Genomic DNA, 20837 nt, shown 5'->3' with positions numbered 1-20837 from the left:
ATCGTCATTTAGTCAGACAAGAAAACTTTTCACGTGTATGGCACAAAAAGGGTAGGATTTCCTACAAGATATGTCGTAACATTTTTCCGAAGATATTTCCTAGGATTGATCTCGTAGTGTATAGCACTCCGCTGGATGAGCAGAAAGACGCCGAGCACTTTCCGTTAGGATTTGCGTGAACGCAACGGAATAATATGCGAGCAACGGAATAATTCCACAAAATAATATATTTTATAGCCATAATACGGTGGCTCGAATACTCTCCATATGAATATTATTAAATTTTATTTTATAAATTCATCACATAGTTAATTGTTAAGTTTTGTTAAATTGCACGATCTGGCAACACAAATCTCAAAGTTTTTAATTTCATGATGCTTGGTATTTGTGTTCTGCGTAGTCAATCCTAGTCATTCGGAGGCAAAATCAAGTGCAGTGAAAAAATGTTCTGATGATAATGGAAGGATTTACTTTAAAAGAGCAACTAGATTCTGCCCACAGCCATATTGAAGATATGGGATTGGCTGATAATGGTAGACAGATTCATCTTGCAGCTGATGTTAGTGAATATGAACATACACAACAGGTTTGTTAATGTTTCTCTTGTAAACAAATTGAATTATTATTGAATTGTACATTAACCGAAGTAACTGCCAATATTCAAGAATACAGAATATTCAAGAATGCAGAATACAGAATATTCTCTGGTTGATAATCTAGAGAATCATATGAAAAGGTTTATACTGAACCTAACCTATCAACTTTTGACAGCAAAAGAAAGAACACTGAGATTGACAATAGCGTAGCATACTTATAGCTACAAGTTCAGTGAGTTTTCCTTTCCTTATAGTGATCGAAAAGATTTGCTCTGGGCAGCATGACAATACCCCACTTTGCATAGATGAATGTCAAGGTCGCCACCATAAGTAATTGTTGAATACTTAACTCTTCACGATTTGCGTACAAGTAAGACATCTAAGCATGGCATAAAAACTGGTGCACAAAACGGTGCTGATGTAGTTTAGGCGCATCACATTTTGGAGCTTTTATAAATAAAATGGATGGAATTTAGTATCTCCCCAACTCGTTTCATGGTTCCAAAACCGAGTACCTTGTTTTTGTCTAAATTGTGACAAGGTAGAACTACAAGGGTCCTGGGGACTTCTAACTCCCTTTGCTACTTGTCCCTAGCTCAGCTATATTTTGTGAAGTAAGTAAAACTGTAAATCTTATATGGGTTATAGTTAAGGAGCCGTACTTCCTATTTAGGGAAGGACGAGAAACGCCATACTTTCAGGAATTATTCAATGACTATCTAGGATGTTAAAAATTAGGTAATAGACTGAGTTCGTGCCCTTGTACTTAGGGTGTTTAGGTAGTGCAACAGTAAGATGTGCACGGGAGATGAGAAGTAGCTGTTCTTAACTATTACCCTTATATGTGCAAGATTGGGGGAGATACTAAATATCAGTCAAATAAAATTGAATACTTTGCATGGAAACACATTTGTAAGGAATAATTTTGTACAGGCGACAGAATTAAATACAATGTAATACAGCTGTATTTTAAGTTTGTAGGTGTAGGATCACTAGTGTAAAAGGCATTACACAAGCAGACGGTTCTACCAAAGTTTGACACGTTTCTTGTATTTTCAGGTTAGGTTCGGGCTTTGTATTTCCTTTAGTGGAATATGCACTAGCAAAAGTGCACTTTGAGCAGAACATTCATAGGAACCGATACCTGACCTAACCTATTATGTACAAATAACAGTGATTCTATTCCTCCAATGGTACATCCTGTAACACTCATTTGTTCTGTTCAAAATATACTCTTATCCATGCACTAAATGAGAAGCTCTATTACTAGTTGCAGATTGACTTCAAGGGGGCTGTATATAAACAGTGTTAGCGTATGGCATAAAATTACAGTGCATAAACCACAAACCAACTTGTGCTAGGTGGCCACTAAGATGCAGTACAGTAATGCTATCTAACCGAATCAGAGCAGTAGCGACCGAGTGTGTCCTCCGTTGGGGGTTAGCGCGTCAATGACCTGGGTTTTATGCATACACAAGAATAGTGGGAAAACACTTAAAATATCTGTAATGGTGGTTCTTACCTTCAAAGATCCTGTAGATACTAGGGCAAAGGTGCATTTTGAGCAGAGCATTCATAGGAACCATACCTAACTCTAGAACACAGGCCCCCCCATATAGGTTAGTACCTAGGTTGGTTCGTTTTTGTCCAAAAGTTTAATATTTAATTCAAATAGTATTGCCGAGCGAGCGTCAGCGAGTGAAGGTGGGTTAGTACCCCGCAGGGCACGTAGTTTTCGGTCTTTATTACAGCTAAATGGGAAAGGGGACCTGTGTTCTAGAACCTCGCCAAGTAAGTAACACTGGGGGCCTTATTTATTTTTCTCACCCGATGCATTAGGGTTCTCTAAGTTAATCATAACCAAATCATCATTTTAGTTGTACTCACAGTTGACTCTGAATACCAAAAAGTGCACCTTCCCTAGTAAAGAGTTAGTATTTTTACTAACTAGTCTGTGACTAACCCTCGATTGACGAATCCCCTTTGAATACTGCCCTGGGAGTCTTACATTTGCAAGATTAGGGAACAAACTAAAAGATACCCAGAATCACTTGTTCTAGTCAAAGTGCACTGATACCGATACTTGTAATAATTCTTATCTTCAAAACGGTTTCACTGCTTTCCAGGTACAACTGGTCCGCTGCGAGGAGAAATTCGTGGACAACTGTCGACTTTGTTGCAGATTGCTTGAAAATCAGGGTTGGCGAAAACTATGGTTTTTATTGAAAAACAAAAACAAAAGAAAAAAAAACTTTTTTTTTTTTAATAATTTGCTGTATGTATTTATATCACATATGGATAGAAATAAGTTTGTTTCGCCTTGGTGTCATTATGCTGGAAGGGGACCCTTAAGCTTAAAACGGAATCCAAACCGTTGCTCGCCTTCCGAAAGAAATTATCCTCCATTTAGACTCGAAACCGGGACGAATTGGCCACAAATGCGATACGTCTGCCAACTCGCTCACGAAGGACTCGTTGTACTGATCTTCACATACTTGATAGTATAATTGTCAAGTCATTTCAGAAGGTCAAAAGGATGCACAAGTGAAACCATTATACAGAATTACATATGGACAATTTTAAAATACTACAGAGTACAGAAGAACTAATTTAGTCCAAGTTAGTTCACTACGACTTTTATTACTCCAAGTTACAGAAATACAACAAATTAATTTGCATATCACTAAGAGAAGTGAATAAAGATACGAATTATTTGAGTCCACTTTGGCTCTGTCCCATTTATACATAAAGAGATACCAAAGATACTTCTGATTTCAATAAATGCCTCTCGTGGGGTTTGTATGACCCCTCCCCTTTAAAAAAGTACGACATTTCGATGTATTTTATCAATAGTAAATATTATTAAAACTAAACAGTTTTTAGAATTTCTATGATTGCATAATAATAATAACAAACCATAAAAAATCACAAAAGAAACATTCTCAAACTTATTTATATCTATATATCTATCTATCTATCTATATATATATATATATATATAAGTTACTTTTGTAGTATAATCTCTGAGTAACGAATGGGGAATTTAGGTCTGAATATAATACGAATAATATACGGGAGTTAAACGTGATAGCACACAAATGTGTGTTCATCAAGATTTTACGAAGACTTACACTTTTACGGACATTTTTCGTTTTTTGGTTTAATCCAGTTTTTTTTTTTTTTTTTTTTTTTTTTTTTTTTTTTTTTTTTTTTTTTTTTTTTTAGAAACCAGGTGGTTTAAACCAGCCAACCCTGTTGAAAATATCTTCGGATATGTGACCTTTGAAATGATTTCTTCTGCTTTAACGGTGGGATTGAATAACGGACATTCCTCCACTTTATTTCTATACACTGTGTGTGCATTGAAATTTAATTCTGTCCCATCAACAGTACGTTCTTCTCATCATCCTCACCACTTGCTACTGTTGACACAAATTCTACAGAATGGTTCACTTGCAGATCTATGAATCCTTTGTGATTAAAACAATCCTATGCTTTCCAACAATCGGAATTTATTGTTGTACCAGGTTTTATTTTCTGCTTTATTACAAACACTAATGATTCCTTCGTTCGAGTCTCTACGGGAACCAAAAAGAATTTATTCTTATCTCTTTCCACAGCTCCAAACACCAGTGCTTACACGCGCCGACCTCTGTTAACCTCTTCCTGCATTTGGCATCAATTGATGCCACATCTTTCGGCGGGAAAAAATGTACTTGATTGCATTGAAGTAGTATCTATCGCTGCTTGCTGGCAACGCTTGTTGCCCGGATGATATTTTTGACGCGCCACTAGGTGGCTGGAGCAGCCACAACCTGTAGAAAATTTTGGCGCGCTTCAGAGAACTGCTTGTTTTGCCACTTTCTGTGTCGCTCCGTTTTGTATTGTTTTTTCATTAGGAAGAGTCGGAACTGGAGGTAAGTAAAAATCATATTCTCAGACAATGGTATCCCTTTTTTCATATTATTGTGTGTATATTGTAATATGTCGTTCCTTTCGAAAATTATGAGCCAATTAAGTGATGGCATCAAATGATCCCTCCATGCAGATACGGTTCTGATCAGTCGCATATACTTGATAACCGCTTTGAAGTATAAAATAGTATCTAAATATTATTTCTTGCCTACATTGTGTAACAATAGATATTTGAAACAATCGCAGAGCCACATAAAACGTGTTTTCAGTGTCGTAGTCTGAACTTGTAACACGGAGGTCGCCAATAAATCACAATAAAATGCTACCTTCTTATGTGCTGACTGCATTTCTCGACAATAAACACGTAGAAACGTGAGATTGAGGAGAATACGGAAACGAGGGAGTGTTTTAGGGCTTCGTACCAGCAAAACCTAAACTTTATTAGTAAATTGTGCCTAGTTTTAGATTTAATTGTACATAAAATTTTCTCTGATATTGAAACTGTCTTGCACGAATCCTTGCCGTAGCACTTGGTTCACGATTGCTCATTGCAAAATTAGATAATAGCACATATTTCAAGCAATAAAAGGCAAGATTGTATATTACTGACCCCCATGTAGGGCACCTATAGAAGATTTAATATTTTCCAAGTACAAATGTCAATATATTATCAACTAATATTCCTAATAATATAAATAATTATGTTTGATTATTTCTAAAGCAAATCAACCTGAATTTCGTAACCTAAAGCCAATTACGGGTATGGGAGGGGCAGGGTCAGATATCTACTTCCTTCCCAAACAGAATATTTATTTTTGGCAGGTTCATTCTACACAAGTTTTAGAATTAAAATGCTCAGTGGCGGATCTAGCCCGGGGCCGGGGGTTCTAGGCCTCCCCTGTTTTTTGGGCTACAAAATTAAATGAGGTTAAAATACTTATAATTAGACTTAAAATACTGATCGTATGTTTACCTACTTGTACTTGAATATTTATTATTTTTTACAGCATCTGCATGGCTCAAGGATTGAGGCAGGAAGAAATTGCCAGACTTCTGTGTTCAGAAGTCCCATCAGACTCGGAGGCCAGCTTCTGCAGTAGTGATGAAGATGAATTCCCGCGCAACGATCAGCGTCATGCTCCTTTTGAGGAAGATTTTGCTGAATCATGTGAAGATGACAGCGAAGTGAGTGCTTCCTGAAGTGAGTGATCCCTGAAGTGAGTGCTTCCCAAAACGATCAATCACGAATTACGATAGTAAATGCTCCTGGAAATCAGGTGCCTTCGGCGGCATCCCCAAGTAGCTCTGATGAGAATTCACGCCCCACATCACAAGATAATTCAATTTTTAGTGTGAGAGTGCCTACTAATTCTAAAAAACGTTCTTTGATTTGGTTTGCTGGTAAAGACAATGATTACACAAATAATGTCCCTGCTTTCAGCGGACAGCGTAATATCAATATTCACGGAAACGACCCATACGATTACTTTGTACACTTGTTCCCTGAGACATTGATGGAACACATTGTGACAGAAACCCAACGGTATGCTTTGCAACAAGGTAAACATTCATTCAAATCACTCTGAATGAACTAAAAACATTCTTAGGGATTAACATAATGATGACATATATAAAATATCCAGACAGACGTATGTATTGGTCATCAGTTCAGGGGTTGAGAATTGACCTTATAGCCAACAGCATGTCAGTGAACAGATTTGAAGAAATAAAGCGCTTCATACACTTCAACAATAACGACCTAAAGGACGATCTGCAAAATGATGCATACTGGAAAATACGTCCAGTTATTGATACACTTCATAAGACATTTCATGAGTCTGTGGACCCAGGTGAACACCAAAGTGTGGACGAAATGCTAGTGCCGTTCAAAGGTAATAGTAGAATGAAACAATATGTAAGACCAAAGCCGAAAAAGTGGGGTTTCAAAATTTGGGTTCGATCTGGTCCGGATGGTTACGTTCATTGTTTCAAAATGTACGAAGGGGCAACGAATCAAACAAGAAGCGAACTCGGTCCTGTAGGGGATACTGTTGTAAATTTGTGCCATGATATGGAGGGTAAAAATTACAAACTATTTGTTGATAATTTTTTCACTTCCATTCCTCTACTTGAACATATGAAAGAGAAACAGATTTTTGTTTTAGGAACTGTTCGATTGAATTGAGTACCCAATGTAGAATCAAAACTTGTTCGTGGCAACGATCTACCACGTGGTGGTTCTTCCATTGCAACCTCGAACACCAATTTCAGCCTTGTACGATGGAAGGACACCAGAGAAGTTCATACCCTATCGTCTTACGCAGGTGCGCAGCCAGAAGATGAGGTACAAAGATGGGACCGCAAGGAAAAGTCTCGTATTCAAATACCTAGACCATTTGCTATTGCTGAATACAACAGATTTATGGGGGGCGTTGATCTAATGGACAGGATGATTGCCCATTATCCTCATGGATTTAAAAACAAAAAATGGTACCTGCGAGTGTTTTTTCATCTCCTCAACATGAGCATCGTTAACGCCTGGATATGCTACAGAGAAGTGTCCAATATTCCATTACTTCAGTTTAAAGCTGCTATCGTTTCCACCATCATATATCATGGAACAAACAATGATAAGAAACGAGGACGTCCATCAAACGAAGGGGAACCACAACCAAAGAAGAAAAAGAACTTCAAACCTCCACATCCACTGCGATACGATGGTATAAACCATTATTCAAAAAAAGTAAAGGCCAAGCAAGCTCCTAGATGCCATGACAGATTATGCCGCAAGAGAACCAGGTACAGTTGTAAGAAATGTGAGGAACCAGTGTGTCCAGAATGCATGGAGAACTTCCACACGAGACAGTGAAACGAACGGCAGACTATTGGCTGCATAGGTTTTTGTTCCTTTTCAGTAAAATCACTTTTCTGTATTCACATATTGTATTGTTTATTAATTTTATGTAGCACTTTTTGGTATTCTTATATATATATATATATGGGCTGGTAGGTAACCAGTAGAAGATTACCAATAAAAAAATATATAGCTAGTAAATGTTTATGTGAAGAACTTTCAAGCGAGACAATGGAAGAAACAAAAACATACTATTCATGAACATTTTGCAGTGGACTTGTGTGCCTTTCTAGTGAAATAACTTTTTATATACACAGATTATGTTATGTGTCAACTTTTATGTAGCAAGCTGTTTAAAATTGTAATACCTTTATTAAATGTACTTTTACTGATGTAAATATTTTATAATTTATGAGAGTCAATCCTGAGGATGTCATCACTTTCATCAAATGGAAGGAATGGCAAACCACTATGGACTCACCTTGCTCAGGTATCTTCGGATATAATGTGCCTTTAGGAAGATCACCACATCATCGTCATCATCATCGAAGAGGAAGATTGCAAATTATTTGTCAGTTTGTCTCAGGATACTGACATCGGTTTATGCCAAGTCAAATATTCCTTAATTGCATGCTGGCAACAACTGATGCCAGGTCCCTGGGACCCACTGGGACCCTGAGAGAGCAAAATTGATAGTTTTTCCGACTTATTCGTCTAAATATTAGTCTGAATACAACATGTCGATTTTTTTTCAACACTGGAACACATAGCATGCAGGAAGAGGTTAAATTTCTGTGTCCACCTAAATACGTGCGAATTTCGAAATGCCCAGTCCACGCACCAGGGTTGGCTGGTTTAAACCAGCAGGTTTTTTAAAAAAAAACAACTGGTTTAAACAAAAAAAAAAAAAAAAACGAAATATGCTTTAAATCGTGTGAACTTCATGGTGACGTTTCCACATATCAAACCATCCGCATTACGTTTATCTACTTTTCACCTTTTAATCAAGGGGTCCCGTGTTCAATTCTCGATCGAACCAAAATCCATCTTTCAAGTGTAAACCAAGTAGCGATTCGAGGTGTCCCTTTAAGCGAAAGTCTTCTCCGTTGTAAACTTGGTATTTCGTAAGGATGTTAAACCTAAACATACGAAATGAAACCAAATTATATATTTCTATTGAATCACTGCCTGTTGTTTTATAAAGAAGCAAGGTTGTTTAAATATATTGATAGAAATTGGCAAAATTTATGAATTGCCTACGTAGCTTCCAACATCAACTTGGATTTGACTTTAATTTGATTTGACTTAATTTATTGAATATCTACATGCCAAATTTGTAATTTAATACCTCAGTTCTAGCGTAGTGATTATGATACGTTGGCCTTAAAGTTTTACATACAAATACATTTAAAGTAATAACAGGATTTTCCCAATGGCTAAAGCGGGAGTTTCCCGATTTATATATAATTCTGGTATAATGTTTTTACTTGTGTAACTGTTTATCTTTTTGTCCTGAAATGACTCTTGACAATTACATTAACAAGTAGGCCTATGTAAAGATCAGGACATCGTATTTTTATCAGGAGTCATTCGTGAGTGAGTCGGCAATCGCATTTGTGACCAATTAGTCCCGGTTCCGTGTCCAAATGGACAATTTCTCTTGGATGTAAGTCGAGAAGCGGTTTGGATTCCGCTTTAAGCTTATGTGGCACCTTTCAGCATAACCTTGTTGTTGCATAGTAACACCAAGGGGAAACAGTCATTTCTGTTCATATCTAATATAAATACATAGAGTAAATTATTAAAAAAAAAAAAAAAAAAAAAAAAAAAAACTGGTTTAAACAAAATAACCTGGCTGTTTGGTTTTTTCAATAAAAAACCATGGTTTTTCCCAACCCTGCCACGCACACTTCTCTACGATACGAGCTCCAGTCGCTAACAGTTGATGTGGTTATGTCAAGTTTACTTTTTATTATTTCATATTTTGGATATTTCAAAACGCACCGATGTATTACAAATGCCAATATTTTCTCCACAGTTAATTTCGATCCTTCTAAGAAAGCATCTTTCACAGCTGATACGCTGTGTTAAAGAAAAAAATGTATGTTTGCATTACATCCATCGCACACGTCCATTACTAACGTACAAGGTTTGTCCAAGAAGTGATGAGACTGAGTCTATAAACAGAAATTTATTCATTCGATTTTAAGATCTCAAAATTCTTCAAAATAGGTCCCTTGGGCGTCGATGCACCGCTGCCAGCTCGATTTCCATTATTCATACCCTGCCTGGAAGTCAGTTTCCGAAATACCTTTTAAAGATTTGGTTATGGCGGTAACATCATCAATGGGGCGATCTTTCAGGGCATTTTTCACTTTGGGGAAAAGATGGTAGTCTGCTTTACATTCCACAACCTGCACCATTGCACGGCACACGTATACTCGTCGTTGTTTTTGTTCATCACTCAACACTTTTGGTAACAAACTTTCTCATCTTCAATTTCTCGGTTACAACGTTCTGTACCGTTGACTTGCACATGTTAAGTTCTTCCGCTATTAATTGCAAACTCAACGGACGGTCAGAGTCCAAGAGTTCTTTCACCTTTGACACATTTTCATCCGCAGAGCTCGTCGAAGGGCGTCCAGATTGATCTTTGTCCTGAACTGTCTCCCGTCCGTCTTTGAAGTCCTTTTGCCAGCGAAAAAGCTGGGCTTTCGACATGGCGTTGTCTCCGTAGGACTGCTCAATCAAGGCAAGAGTCTCTGAAGCACTTTTGCCCAACCGAACGCAGAATTTAATGGCGTATTGCCGCTCCATTTTCCGCTTTCTACCCCGTGACCAAGATGAAAAAATCACACTTTGCGCAACTACCGATCTCTCACTGCTCAGAAGCGACAGTCGCGCAATGCGATGCTTAGGTAATACCCCCACCACCGATACCACCCATTGAGAGCGCTCTCGGCGGCCAGTCTCATAACTTCTTGAAAAATCCTGTACAAGCCGAAAGTTACTGCCGTTTATTTCTGCTCTATTTGCATTCTTGTGTTCGCTTCAGTAAATAGTTACACTACCATCAAAATTCATTTCAATATGCTGCAGGGTTTCAAAAAACCCCACCCACCTGGGCGCATGTGGGTTTTTTCGGGTTTAATTGGGTTGTTTCTAAATATTTCAATGTCTTTGGGGTAAAAATGTTAAAATATGATTTACATTTCAAGATTGTCATTGTCACATCTTGCAACAATTTTCTATTAACTGCTGTTTTAAAAAAATTGCCACTATTTTGAAATTTTATATTGGATCGCCGAGAAAATCTATACAGCAAATTTAGAATCTCTTGTGCTTCTACCCTCAAAATTTCAACTTAAAAAGTCCGAAAATTGAACCCTGTAGCATGGATGCTCGCTATTTTGAAAAATAGCCGCCATTTTAAAATGTTATGCCCCCAAAATATATAGAGGTAATTTAGTCTCTCGTGCTTCTACTCTAAAAATTTCAACTTGAAAGACCGAAAATTGCGTTTTGTAGCGTGGATATGTTTTTTTTAAGGCGTAATTTTATAATTTTACGCTAGTATGGCGGCAAGAATCTATACAGGAAATTTAGTGTGTCTCCGGCTTGTATCCTGAAAATTTAAGAGACCGAAGGTTGAACACTGTGTGGTACAGGCAGACAAACGAACAAATATAGATCGAGTCATCCCAGGAGCCTCGGTGACTTTCGACAAATATGAATACCAAATAGCTATATTAATTTGAAACAAAGACATAATTCATCAAAATGTCTTATATGAAATAAATATTTTTCAACGTAAAATGAATGGTTTTATTGTTGAAGTTCACTTTCGATGCTTTATGCTTTCAATTACGGGAATTTCCGGCGCACTTGTTGCAAGACGGTTCTTTTCCGAAAATTAATTTAAAACAATTAACAAAGATAGGCCTATAATTCATATTTTATAAGGTAAATGTTTCAGAATGTCTGAAATGAAACAAAATATCTTCCAGCGTAAGATAAATAGTTTTAGTTTTGAAGTATCCACTTCCGATGCTTTGTGGGTTCAATTGCGGGAATTTCCCGAACACTTCTTTCACAACGGGTTTTCCCTGAAAATGCAGCTCTGTTTTCTGTACAACGAAACTTCCATTAATGCTGAAGTGTGAATTCAGCACGTGAAATAGTAAGCGTTGCGTAGTGTTCGGACCTCGGAGCATTTAGCTTCTTAATTTTGACATGAATTTTTACGCTATTGCTGGTGTTGATTCTACAGAATGCTTATTTGAAGAGTAGAACAAATGACTTAACTAAACTGTTATTGTTGGAGAACCGAATTTTACTGAATACTTTTGTTACCATCAAAGATAAGAAATAATACTAATAGTTTTACTAATGTATTTACATATTTACTGTTAGTACCTGCATCTATGACCTTAAACCCGTCAACGTGTGAAGGATAACATCCCTCGGCGGCGCCGAATCAGGGAGCACAATATTCACGGATAGTGTTTTCTAAAATATAAAATTGCATATTTTACTTCAAATAGGCTATAAGCATAATCCATACATTAATTTGTTCTATAATTATCTCACGCTAAGGTGAGTTTTTTTTATTCATTCATTCAGTGCATTCAGAACTTCATAAAGGTCTTATGTTGAATGTTGTTGTTTAGCTTAACGTGAAAGCATCTAATTCGCCCAAAGTAAGTTCAAAATCTGATAAAAATAACTTTCAATGTGATCACCTTAGTTGTACCAATAATATACTAACAAAAAGGTTAAAAACCTAGTTTTTTTTTTTTTTTTCAGGTGGGTCCGACCCGAAAAAGCCAGCGGGTTTCTTCGGGCTGGGCCTGCTTGGGCAAACCCTGCTATTATTATCGCTGCTGCTTTCCTTATCTTCATTTGAAGAACTACCAGTACTACTTCTATACCTTCCTTCAGTACACCACCATTTTCCACATTGCTTGATGATATTCTTACTGTGATATACATCTCTGCAGTGTCCCGGTGTAACGGAAGCTGTGGTTTCCTGTGTTAATTTCAGAAGACATAATAAAATATTTGTTGTTACTCTTTGATTTGTACCTATATCAGTTCTCTTTAATTAAAATGGCAGTGGTAAGGAGGATGTGTAACTATTTTATGCCCATTTTCGGTAGCGATCTTGTTTATGACGTAGGTGGGAATAACTGAAGCTTGCGTTTTTGAACAAGCTCCATCAATTCTGCTTTTTTTAAGAGTCTTCATCCCGGCGAAATTAAAATAGCGCTAATTTTACAGTAATTCTGTGATATCTTCAAATAGATAAAAGATAATCGAAATGTAGAACAAGAGCGCCCTAGACAATATTATTTTACATGAGAAACCGTTATCACGACTCACTTATCTGCTTTCGTCCCTTTCGATTTCGAGCTATTTTGAAAATCGGCATTTATTTTCGCGTTTCTAAACAGCTGAAAACGGAAAGCCACTAGGTGACTTGTGATAACGGTACCTCACGCAAAATAATATTGTCTAGGGCGCTCTTGTTCCAGATTTCGATTATCTTTTATCTATTTGAAGATATCACGTAATTACAGTAAAATTAGCGGTATTTTAATTTCGCCGGGATGAAGACTCTTAAGGTCCGCTCATACTGGCACATGCTATTGAATTAACCATTGGATGATATCACTTTTTTTGTGGCCATTGTTGGAGTCTTGTTTAAAACCACTGATTGATATTTAGCATTGTCCATTATAATAATAGACAGTGTAGTAGGTTGGGAAGGAGTGATTCCTGGAACCATGTAAGAAATGTATCTTGATTCATAGTTTATCTTCTTTTTAAGAGGTGAACAGAATACAACAGTTTGGGAGGAACCTAGTGAATGTACCAGCATGAAGAAGTATAATCCTTTCTTCTTTACCTAGTGGCAATCTCATTGTCCCCTCAAGATTGTTGTTGGTCCATCGTTTATTAACACTGTGATTGGTGTTGACCTACGTTTAATCAAACTACACTATTTGATCAAAATTATGCTGTAGTATTTCCCGAAGAAATGTATATTGCCATGAATATCTCCGGCTTTTTTATAAGAATTTTTTATTTTCTTGTATAAAAATCCCAAATTTTTAACCATTGTTCTAAGTGAACTCTTCCTGCCATGGTTAAGTGGCGAGTACAATTTTGGCTGTGGAGTGCTCTCTCTCTCTCTTTTTCAAATAAGCATAAACATGTCGTCTAATAGCATTCTTTGGAAACTATCCAAATTTTTCACTCATTTGCACGTTATCCTCTTTTTTTTTTTTCCCTGGTGATTCTAATTTTGAAGACACTGATTGATTGTCTTTTATTTCAAACTTTTCTTCCCGAATTTTTACAATGGTGCTTTTGTTTATTTTTGTAACAGCAGAAGTTCTATCAAGTACTTTACTTATTGGAATAGGAGGCCCTTCATTGCCCCATTCTTGTTTGAAGTAATCTCGAACCGAATAACTTCATAGTAACACCTCTTCCGAAAGTGTTCTTCCTCTGAGTATTTTCCTAGTTCGTTTCCCGCGAAGAATCTCGTCCGATCCAATAACTATGTTTTAAAATATATTCCTCACACTCACAACACGCACACGAGGATACATACAGATATAAGTATATATAGGATTATATATAGAGAATAATGATAAATATAAGAAAACGACAACGAAATTCATTTCATGCACAGATGGATTCCTTCCATCTCAGTTGACATGTACTTCAGAACACGTTTTACAGGACGGCAACATTAAAATATTGTTCTTTCTTCCTGAAGACACCACCCGCTTGCAACTACCATAATCACTTTCTGATTGACCCTTCTCTTTGTGACCTTAATAACACCCGTGACATATATTCCCTTCACCATCAACTTCGAACATGTTTTTGAACTATCAATTCATCTCTTAATTTAATCAGAGTATAATATTCATACGGAAGTAAGTATTCATATAAGAAGTTACGCAACGTAAAGGCCCATTCTTCGCTTTTCTGCACATGTTAGTAGCCTGTAAAGGAAATTCAGTCTCATAGCAACCTTGAACTAAAGTGACTGTTTTACTTCTTCATTTCCACAATATTCTCATGCCTGTAACTTCAAGATTTTCCTTGAACTAAAGTGACTGTTTTACTTCTTCATTTCCACAATATTCTCATGCCTGTAACTTCAAGATTTTCCTTGTTTTAAGTACAATTTTTTTCTTAATAGTAGAACTCCTTTAAGATGTTTCTCATTCTTGACAAACCTAATCAGGCAATAGCAGGAAGACGTTCGTAATATTTTAACTTTAACACAGGTACAATCTGACACTTTTTGTTAAGATTAACTAATACTGATGTCCCACGGCAATCCTAAAAGGATTGTTATATTCGTAATATGTTTTCAGTAACTAATTCTGTTTTCTTCAGCAGCTAGACGGTTCGACTTTACAAATGAAACTCAGTCTTTTTCCACACAGTAGTTGCAATGTAGTTTGTACTTACAATCTTTTTACATCTTTGCTGAATATCACGTAAATGTTTCTGAAAAGCTCAATTAAGTAACTTGCACCGAAAAATTACGTAGTAGTGTAAACTTATGCCGTTTACTAAACATTATTAGGGTTATCAAGACTAGAAGGCTCAGGTGGGCAGGTCATGTAGTCAGAATGAAAGATAGTAGGAACGTTTTCAAAATTTTATCTGGAAATCCAATCGGAAGACGACCATTAGGAAGAGCTAGGTGTGCGGATGGGAGGAAATTATTAAAATAAATCTCGCAGAAATAGGAATACAAAATAGAAACTGGATCCAGTTGGCTACCGACAGAAGTCAATGGAGGACTTTTCTGAACGCGGCGTTGAACCCTCGAGGCTCCATAGGCTATAGAATGAGTGGGTTAGTGTAAATTTATGAACCCAGGGCAAATTCAATTCAGTGTTGTGACAAGAACTGCCTGCCTGAGACGTTGAAGGTAAATACTGTTGCAGTGCTGTCTTAGTACATATCTGTTTATTTCTTTGCTGGAGTATTAAGAACAATTTGTATTCCGGCACGTATTATATAAAGTATCTGCGTTTATTTGGATATCTATGATAAGATTTATATCTTTGTAACTCTGAGAAACGCAAAGAAACGAATGTTGTACGCTGCACTCTTGATTATACTATACAAAACATACATCAACATATGTTACGTAAGAGTCAACAGTTTACCAAAAGTTGCTTATAGTTTTACGTAAGAACAGGATTGGCTGGTTTAAACCAGCTTTTCTTATAAGGTTTAAATTAAAGAAAGAAAGAAAAAAAAAAGAAAAAAAAAACGAAAAATGCTTTAAATCGTGTGAACTTTCTGGTGACGTTTGCACATGCCAAACCGTCTGCATTAGTTTTATCTCCTTTTCACCTTTTAATCAACGCATCCCATGTTCAGTTCTCGGTCGAACCACAACCCTTCTTTCAAGTGTGAACCAAGTAGCGGTTCGAATGTCACTTTAAGCGAAAGTCTTCTTAATAACCTAGGTATTACATAAGGATGATAAGTTTAAACATACGAAACGAGACCAACTTGTATATTTCTGTTTGCCTGAATGCCTGTTGTTTTATAAAGAAACCAAGGTTGCTTAAATATATTGATAGAAATAGGCAGAATTTATCGACTGCCTACTTAGCTTCCAACATTAGCTTGGATTGGACTTTCAGTTTTAATTTAATTGAATGATATCTAAATACTAAAGTTGTAATTTAATACCCCTGTTTTAGCGTACTGATTATGATACATTGACCATAAAATTTTACGTGCCAAGCAATGACAGGATTTCCCCATTAGCTAAGGCGGGAGATTCCCGATTTGTATATAATTCTATATAATAGTTTCATTTGTGCAACTGTGTATCTTTTTGTCCTTCTGAAATGACTATTGACAGTTAAATTAACAAGTATGTAAAGATCAAGACAACGTATTTTTATCAGGAGTCCTTCGTGATATAGTGTGCAAGCCATCTAGTAAATTTTGAAAATTTGACGGAAGCCAGCACAGGTCACAATCAGTATATATCGTGTGAATTATAACTAAATTTGAAACTCAACAAATATTTATTAACAAGTAAAAGAATGATTTTTTTTTTCAACACGTTGAATAACAAGACAGCCCTGTTCGTTGCTTTCAACGACAGGTGATCCGTAATAAACGAGGTTCAGAAATAGAAATTCATATATTGTATTCTTTAAATACTTCTTATCCATAAATATTCTTTTTTATACTTAATATTTAAATACCACTTGAAATAGAATGTGAAAGTGAGGACAAATGATACGTGAGCAAAGGGCCTCGCGACAAGTAAAGAGTAGCAATATTTTTGAAGGTTAATAAGACTAAACATGTAATTAAATGAGGCCTTTTTATGCTGGAATGGTACCGTAGAACTTCCTTTCCCATTTACACATATATTTTAGAAAAAAATTAGTTACAACATAAATTGAGACCTAAATAGAAGTAGTAAATAACGTAATCCTACTTCTTACCTGCGAAAATCCAGTGATTGAAAATCGGTACGGCACGGTTAAGTTCCGGCTCTAGTACCGCAATTGCCCTTAAGATGGCAGCACACTTCAGACACAGGCTAATATACAACAGATTATCTCTCTGTTTTTACAGAGTTTTAATCATTGTGCTCTCACAATATATTTAATACATAGTAATAAATACAAATGCATTTATTGGGACTATTCGTTACAGTGAGTGTGACGGCAGACTCATTGCATTGGGCCAATTAGTCCCGGTTTCGAGTCCAAATGGAGAAGAATTTCTCTCTGATGTAAGCCGAGAAGCGGTTTGGATTCCGCTTTAAGCTTATGTGACCGCTTCCATCATAATCCGTTGTTACATAATAACACCAAGACGAAACAAACCTATTTCGGTCCATATGTAATATAAATACGTAGAGCAGATTACTTAAACCAAAGAAAAAAAACGGGTTTAAAAAAATGGTTTTTGTGGTTTGTTCAATAAAAACCGTGGTTTTTGCCAACCCTGCGTAAGAAGTAGGCTTCCATTTTTTTTCTTCGCTTGTTCCGGAGATTACTATTCACACAACGGAAAGTTCATTTCATTTTATGTCCGTCAACACGTAAGATGTATTCGATAACGCTTCTTACGGTTATGTTACTTTCTAATAAACTTGTAACAGAACTGCTTTCGTTATATTGTTTAGTGAATACAGTAGATCCCGTCAGGCACGGGGAGATTATTTATCCTTGTACTAATTTTCTATTTCCGGGCGTGTTTCGATTATAATGTTATTTTCACTTATTGATGCTATTCTAGTTATTTTTGTTATTTTTCCGGTTTGTATGCATTATCTGATACTTACACTTGTTTAGAAAAAGCATATAGATTTCAGGTACGATATTCTCAATTCTCGAATGACTAAGAATTATGTGTATTATTATTATTTCTTATCGTTTGTATAACTAAAATAAAACTAAATTGCTTTAGATCAATATTTCCCCCCGATATTTTGTTCATTCCGAATTTCAAGTTGTGAGAATGTGCAGAGTTTTATATCCAAATTACTTCGTACGGATGATTGCGTTGTTTATGTCGGGTTTCGTGTTTAGGTTTCCATTTGTTTGAGTTGAGTTTCAATACTTAATAATAGTGAATGGTAGATGGTACTTGTAGCGGAATTTTCTTCTGCTAATCCCAAGCATACATTGCCTATATATAAGGAAGAATTTAGTTTATGTATTCGAAACAAGTAAATTTAGAAATTGTTGGTAGGGAATTACGTAAATCTTACTAAAGAATTGATTCAGATATTTAGATTTTATATCCATGCTGATTTTAGTATATATTTTGGTGTTGGTAGAACTATTTCTTGTAAAGGAAAATTACGGATACCTTGGTAGTAGTTTTTGTAATACGTTAAGCGAGACGCTCCGAAAAAAAAAAAAAAAAAAAAAAAAAACTTATTTCTGTATGCTGTCAAAGGATGGACGGTGGAGATTATTTCATATTGTGTAAAACTGTTGAATTTTGGAATTATCTTGTAACTTTTTTGTTCTGCCTATCTATATAGAAACAGTATTATTTTTAGAAAAGCCAACGTTTTCTTCCTTTGCTTTAGCAGTGACTAAGCTATAAATAGATGAAATATTTTATTTTCATGTAGTCGTATTTGAATAACAACTAGTTTGTAGAGAATGCGTTTGAAGGGGATATTCTGAAACCAAGATTCGGGAATTCTGATGTGCTGTTTATTCTTATTTTGATGGATTATAAATTAGCAGTTTCATTGGAACTTGTAATTTACAAAAAGTTGTGTACGGAATTTTATTTAATTTTAGTTTAGTTCAGGTAGATACTTCTTCATTCGTTTATATATGTAGTAGCATTATCAGCTATTTTCCAAAATTGACATAAGTATAAAGAGTAGAATTAGTACCCTAATATTCTTTTAATTTGAAAATTTGCAATAACCATCACATTTGATCAGTTTGAGTTTCATCTTTTTATTTTGATGTTTGTTATATTGACATTAAATAAAAAAAGTGAAATTCTTTGGAACTTTCGGAAAACTATTGTAAGCTTCACGAGACCAGTGATTATGAATACTAAGACATTCAGACTCAGATGCGTTAAAGAGAGCAATTAGAAATCTAAGTTATGTCCCAGTAAAATTAAAAGTAGTTAAAATTTCAGTCGATGTTATGGTGTATAGTGATTTTATGAATAATTTTATTATTGGATCATATTTTTTTCATTGTAAATTACTTCACTCAACAATGTATACTTTATTATTATTTTCTTTTAGGCTGCTTTGAAATATGAAGCAAAGAATGATAGAGGCATTGACAACTCAACAAATGGAGAAACCGGCAGTTGTGTAAATGAAGAGCTTGCCCAGGATGGAGGAAGCAAACAAGGTTGGGGAAGCGTGGAGAGTGTTGCCGTTGGAGGTGCACGGCCAAAGATTAAAACTTTCATTCGTAGTGTACCGAATAGATTAACCACTCAATGCTCTCCGGTTGCTGCGTCCAAATTAAATAATAGTATTTCGTCAAGAAAACTTTATAACACAGATGATGAAGTTCGTAGTATGCCTGCTCAGAACAATGGTCGTATACAAATTGGTGAAGTTGAAGAGACAGAAGACATTGAGCAAGCTAGTAGTGGTAGCAATTGTGTAGAAGCGCGTGCTGTCTGTGGTAGATACTCGAAAGAGGAATGTGATATGAGTGCCTTGGCGAGACGTGACGCTGCTTCAGATTGTAATGGCTCAGACAACGCGGAAGGTGGCAAAGGATACGGGAGTGAAAATGATTCTGATAAAGGTGATAGTTGTGCAACGGATCAGCATGATGATGATGATGCATCTAGTGATCAGGTTGAGGATGGAATGTTTGACGAGTTTTGTATTTATACATACAAAGGAGATCAAGCAGCTGATCTAAGTTCATTCTTCAAAGTAGATATCTTAAACAATGATCGCTTGTATTCGGATTTCTCAAATGTTGGTGCTAGTGGTGCAGTGCGATTGCCTGGAGTCCCTGGCCAGGAAATGCATGGTTCCAGAGAAAGAGCTTTAAGTGATAACAGTCGCAGTGTACATAATAATATTTCAGACCTAAAATCGCCTAACATTAGCCTGCAGTCAGCTTTATATCATTGCGTTATGTCCAAACAATTGGTGTTGAACAAGCAGGCGTCGTTAGCAGATGAAGAATCAAATACGGTAAGTATTTTTATTACAAAGATATTTATTTATTTGTTTGCTTTTTTTAAAAAATTTAGATAAACTGGTTTCTACCTAAACTTATTGTGTTAAAATTGAAATTTAATTTATTTTTATACAAATACTTTATTGTTCAGTCACCACATTTTCTTCTTTTCCTAATAGTAGCTGCCAACCACTACAATAAACCGGAAAATATAGCTATTAGCAAAGTACTTAAACTATTCATGATCCCGATATTGCTGACCAGAAGGTAGTTCGTACAGTTGCTGCTTTAAGTTCGGAAGTGTTTACTCGTTGCAAAGAAATTTCAAGTATTTTTAGTAGATTAAGGATTTTTTTTTTAACAAAATGCAGAAAGAATTAATTCTGTCAAGTGAAACAAATGAAGCGTTTTACTGCAACAGTGACGAACCAGGTTGCTTACCGTGGTTTTGGTCATATTTGAATAGACCTCTTGAGATTCTATTAATATGACTTTTAAAATAAGACTTAGTGAAGCATTAGAGAACTAATGTTTCTATAAAGCAATTATATTTTGCCCTTCCTACAACCTTCGCAGTTATTTTTAATCACAAATCCAAATCTTACATCATTTATCACAGCACAATAAATGATAACATTGTTGTAGAAATTCCAAAGTTTTGGCCATGCAAAATTGTGAGTAGTCTCTCTATAATCTGTACAAGATTGTCGCATTTTCAGGATGATGTAATAGTATTCATACAGAGCATAAGATCATGATTGG

General features: G+C 35.9%; 1 protein-coding gene across 4 annotated transcripts in view; it reads left to right on the top strand.

The window, feature by feature from the left end:
- The first annotated feature begins 382 nt into the window (after positions 1-382).
- The window catches only part of LOC145674440 (uncharacterized), an 88742-nt gene continuing 68287 nt past the window's right edge, over positions 383-20837 (top strand). For all 4 annotated transcript variants that reach the window (XM_081744500.1, XM_081744499.1, XM_081744502.1 and 1 more), the window contains exons 1-2: positions 383-586; positions 19169-20089. In XM_081744500.1, the coding sequence (XP_081600626.1) occupies positions 452-586; positions 19169-20089 (1056 nt within the window). In that variant the 5' untranslated portion in view covers positions 383-451. The remainder of the gene's footprint in view (positions 587-19168; positions 20090-20837) is intronic.

The sequence above is a fragment of the Thermobia domestica genome, chromosome 17, assembly GCF_964235325.1.
Source record: "Thermobia domestica chromosome 17, izTheDome1.hap1.1, whole genome shotgun sequence".
Taxonomy (NCBI): domain Eukaryota; kingdom Metazoa; phylum Arthropoda; class Insecta; order Zygentoma; family Lepismatidae; genus Thermobia; species Thermobia domestica.
This window is presented reverse-complemented; position numbering and strand designations above follow the sequence as displayed.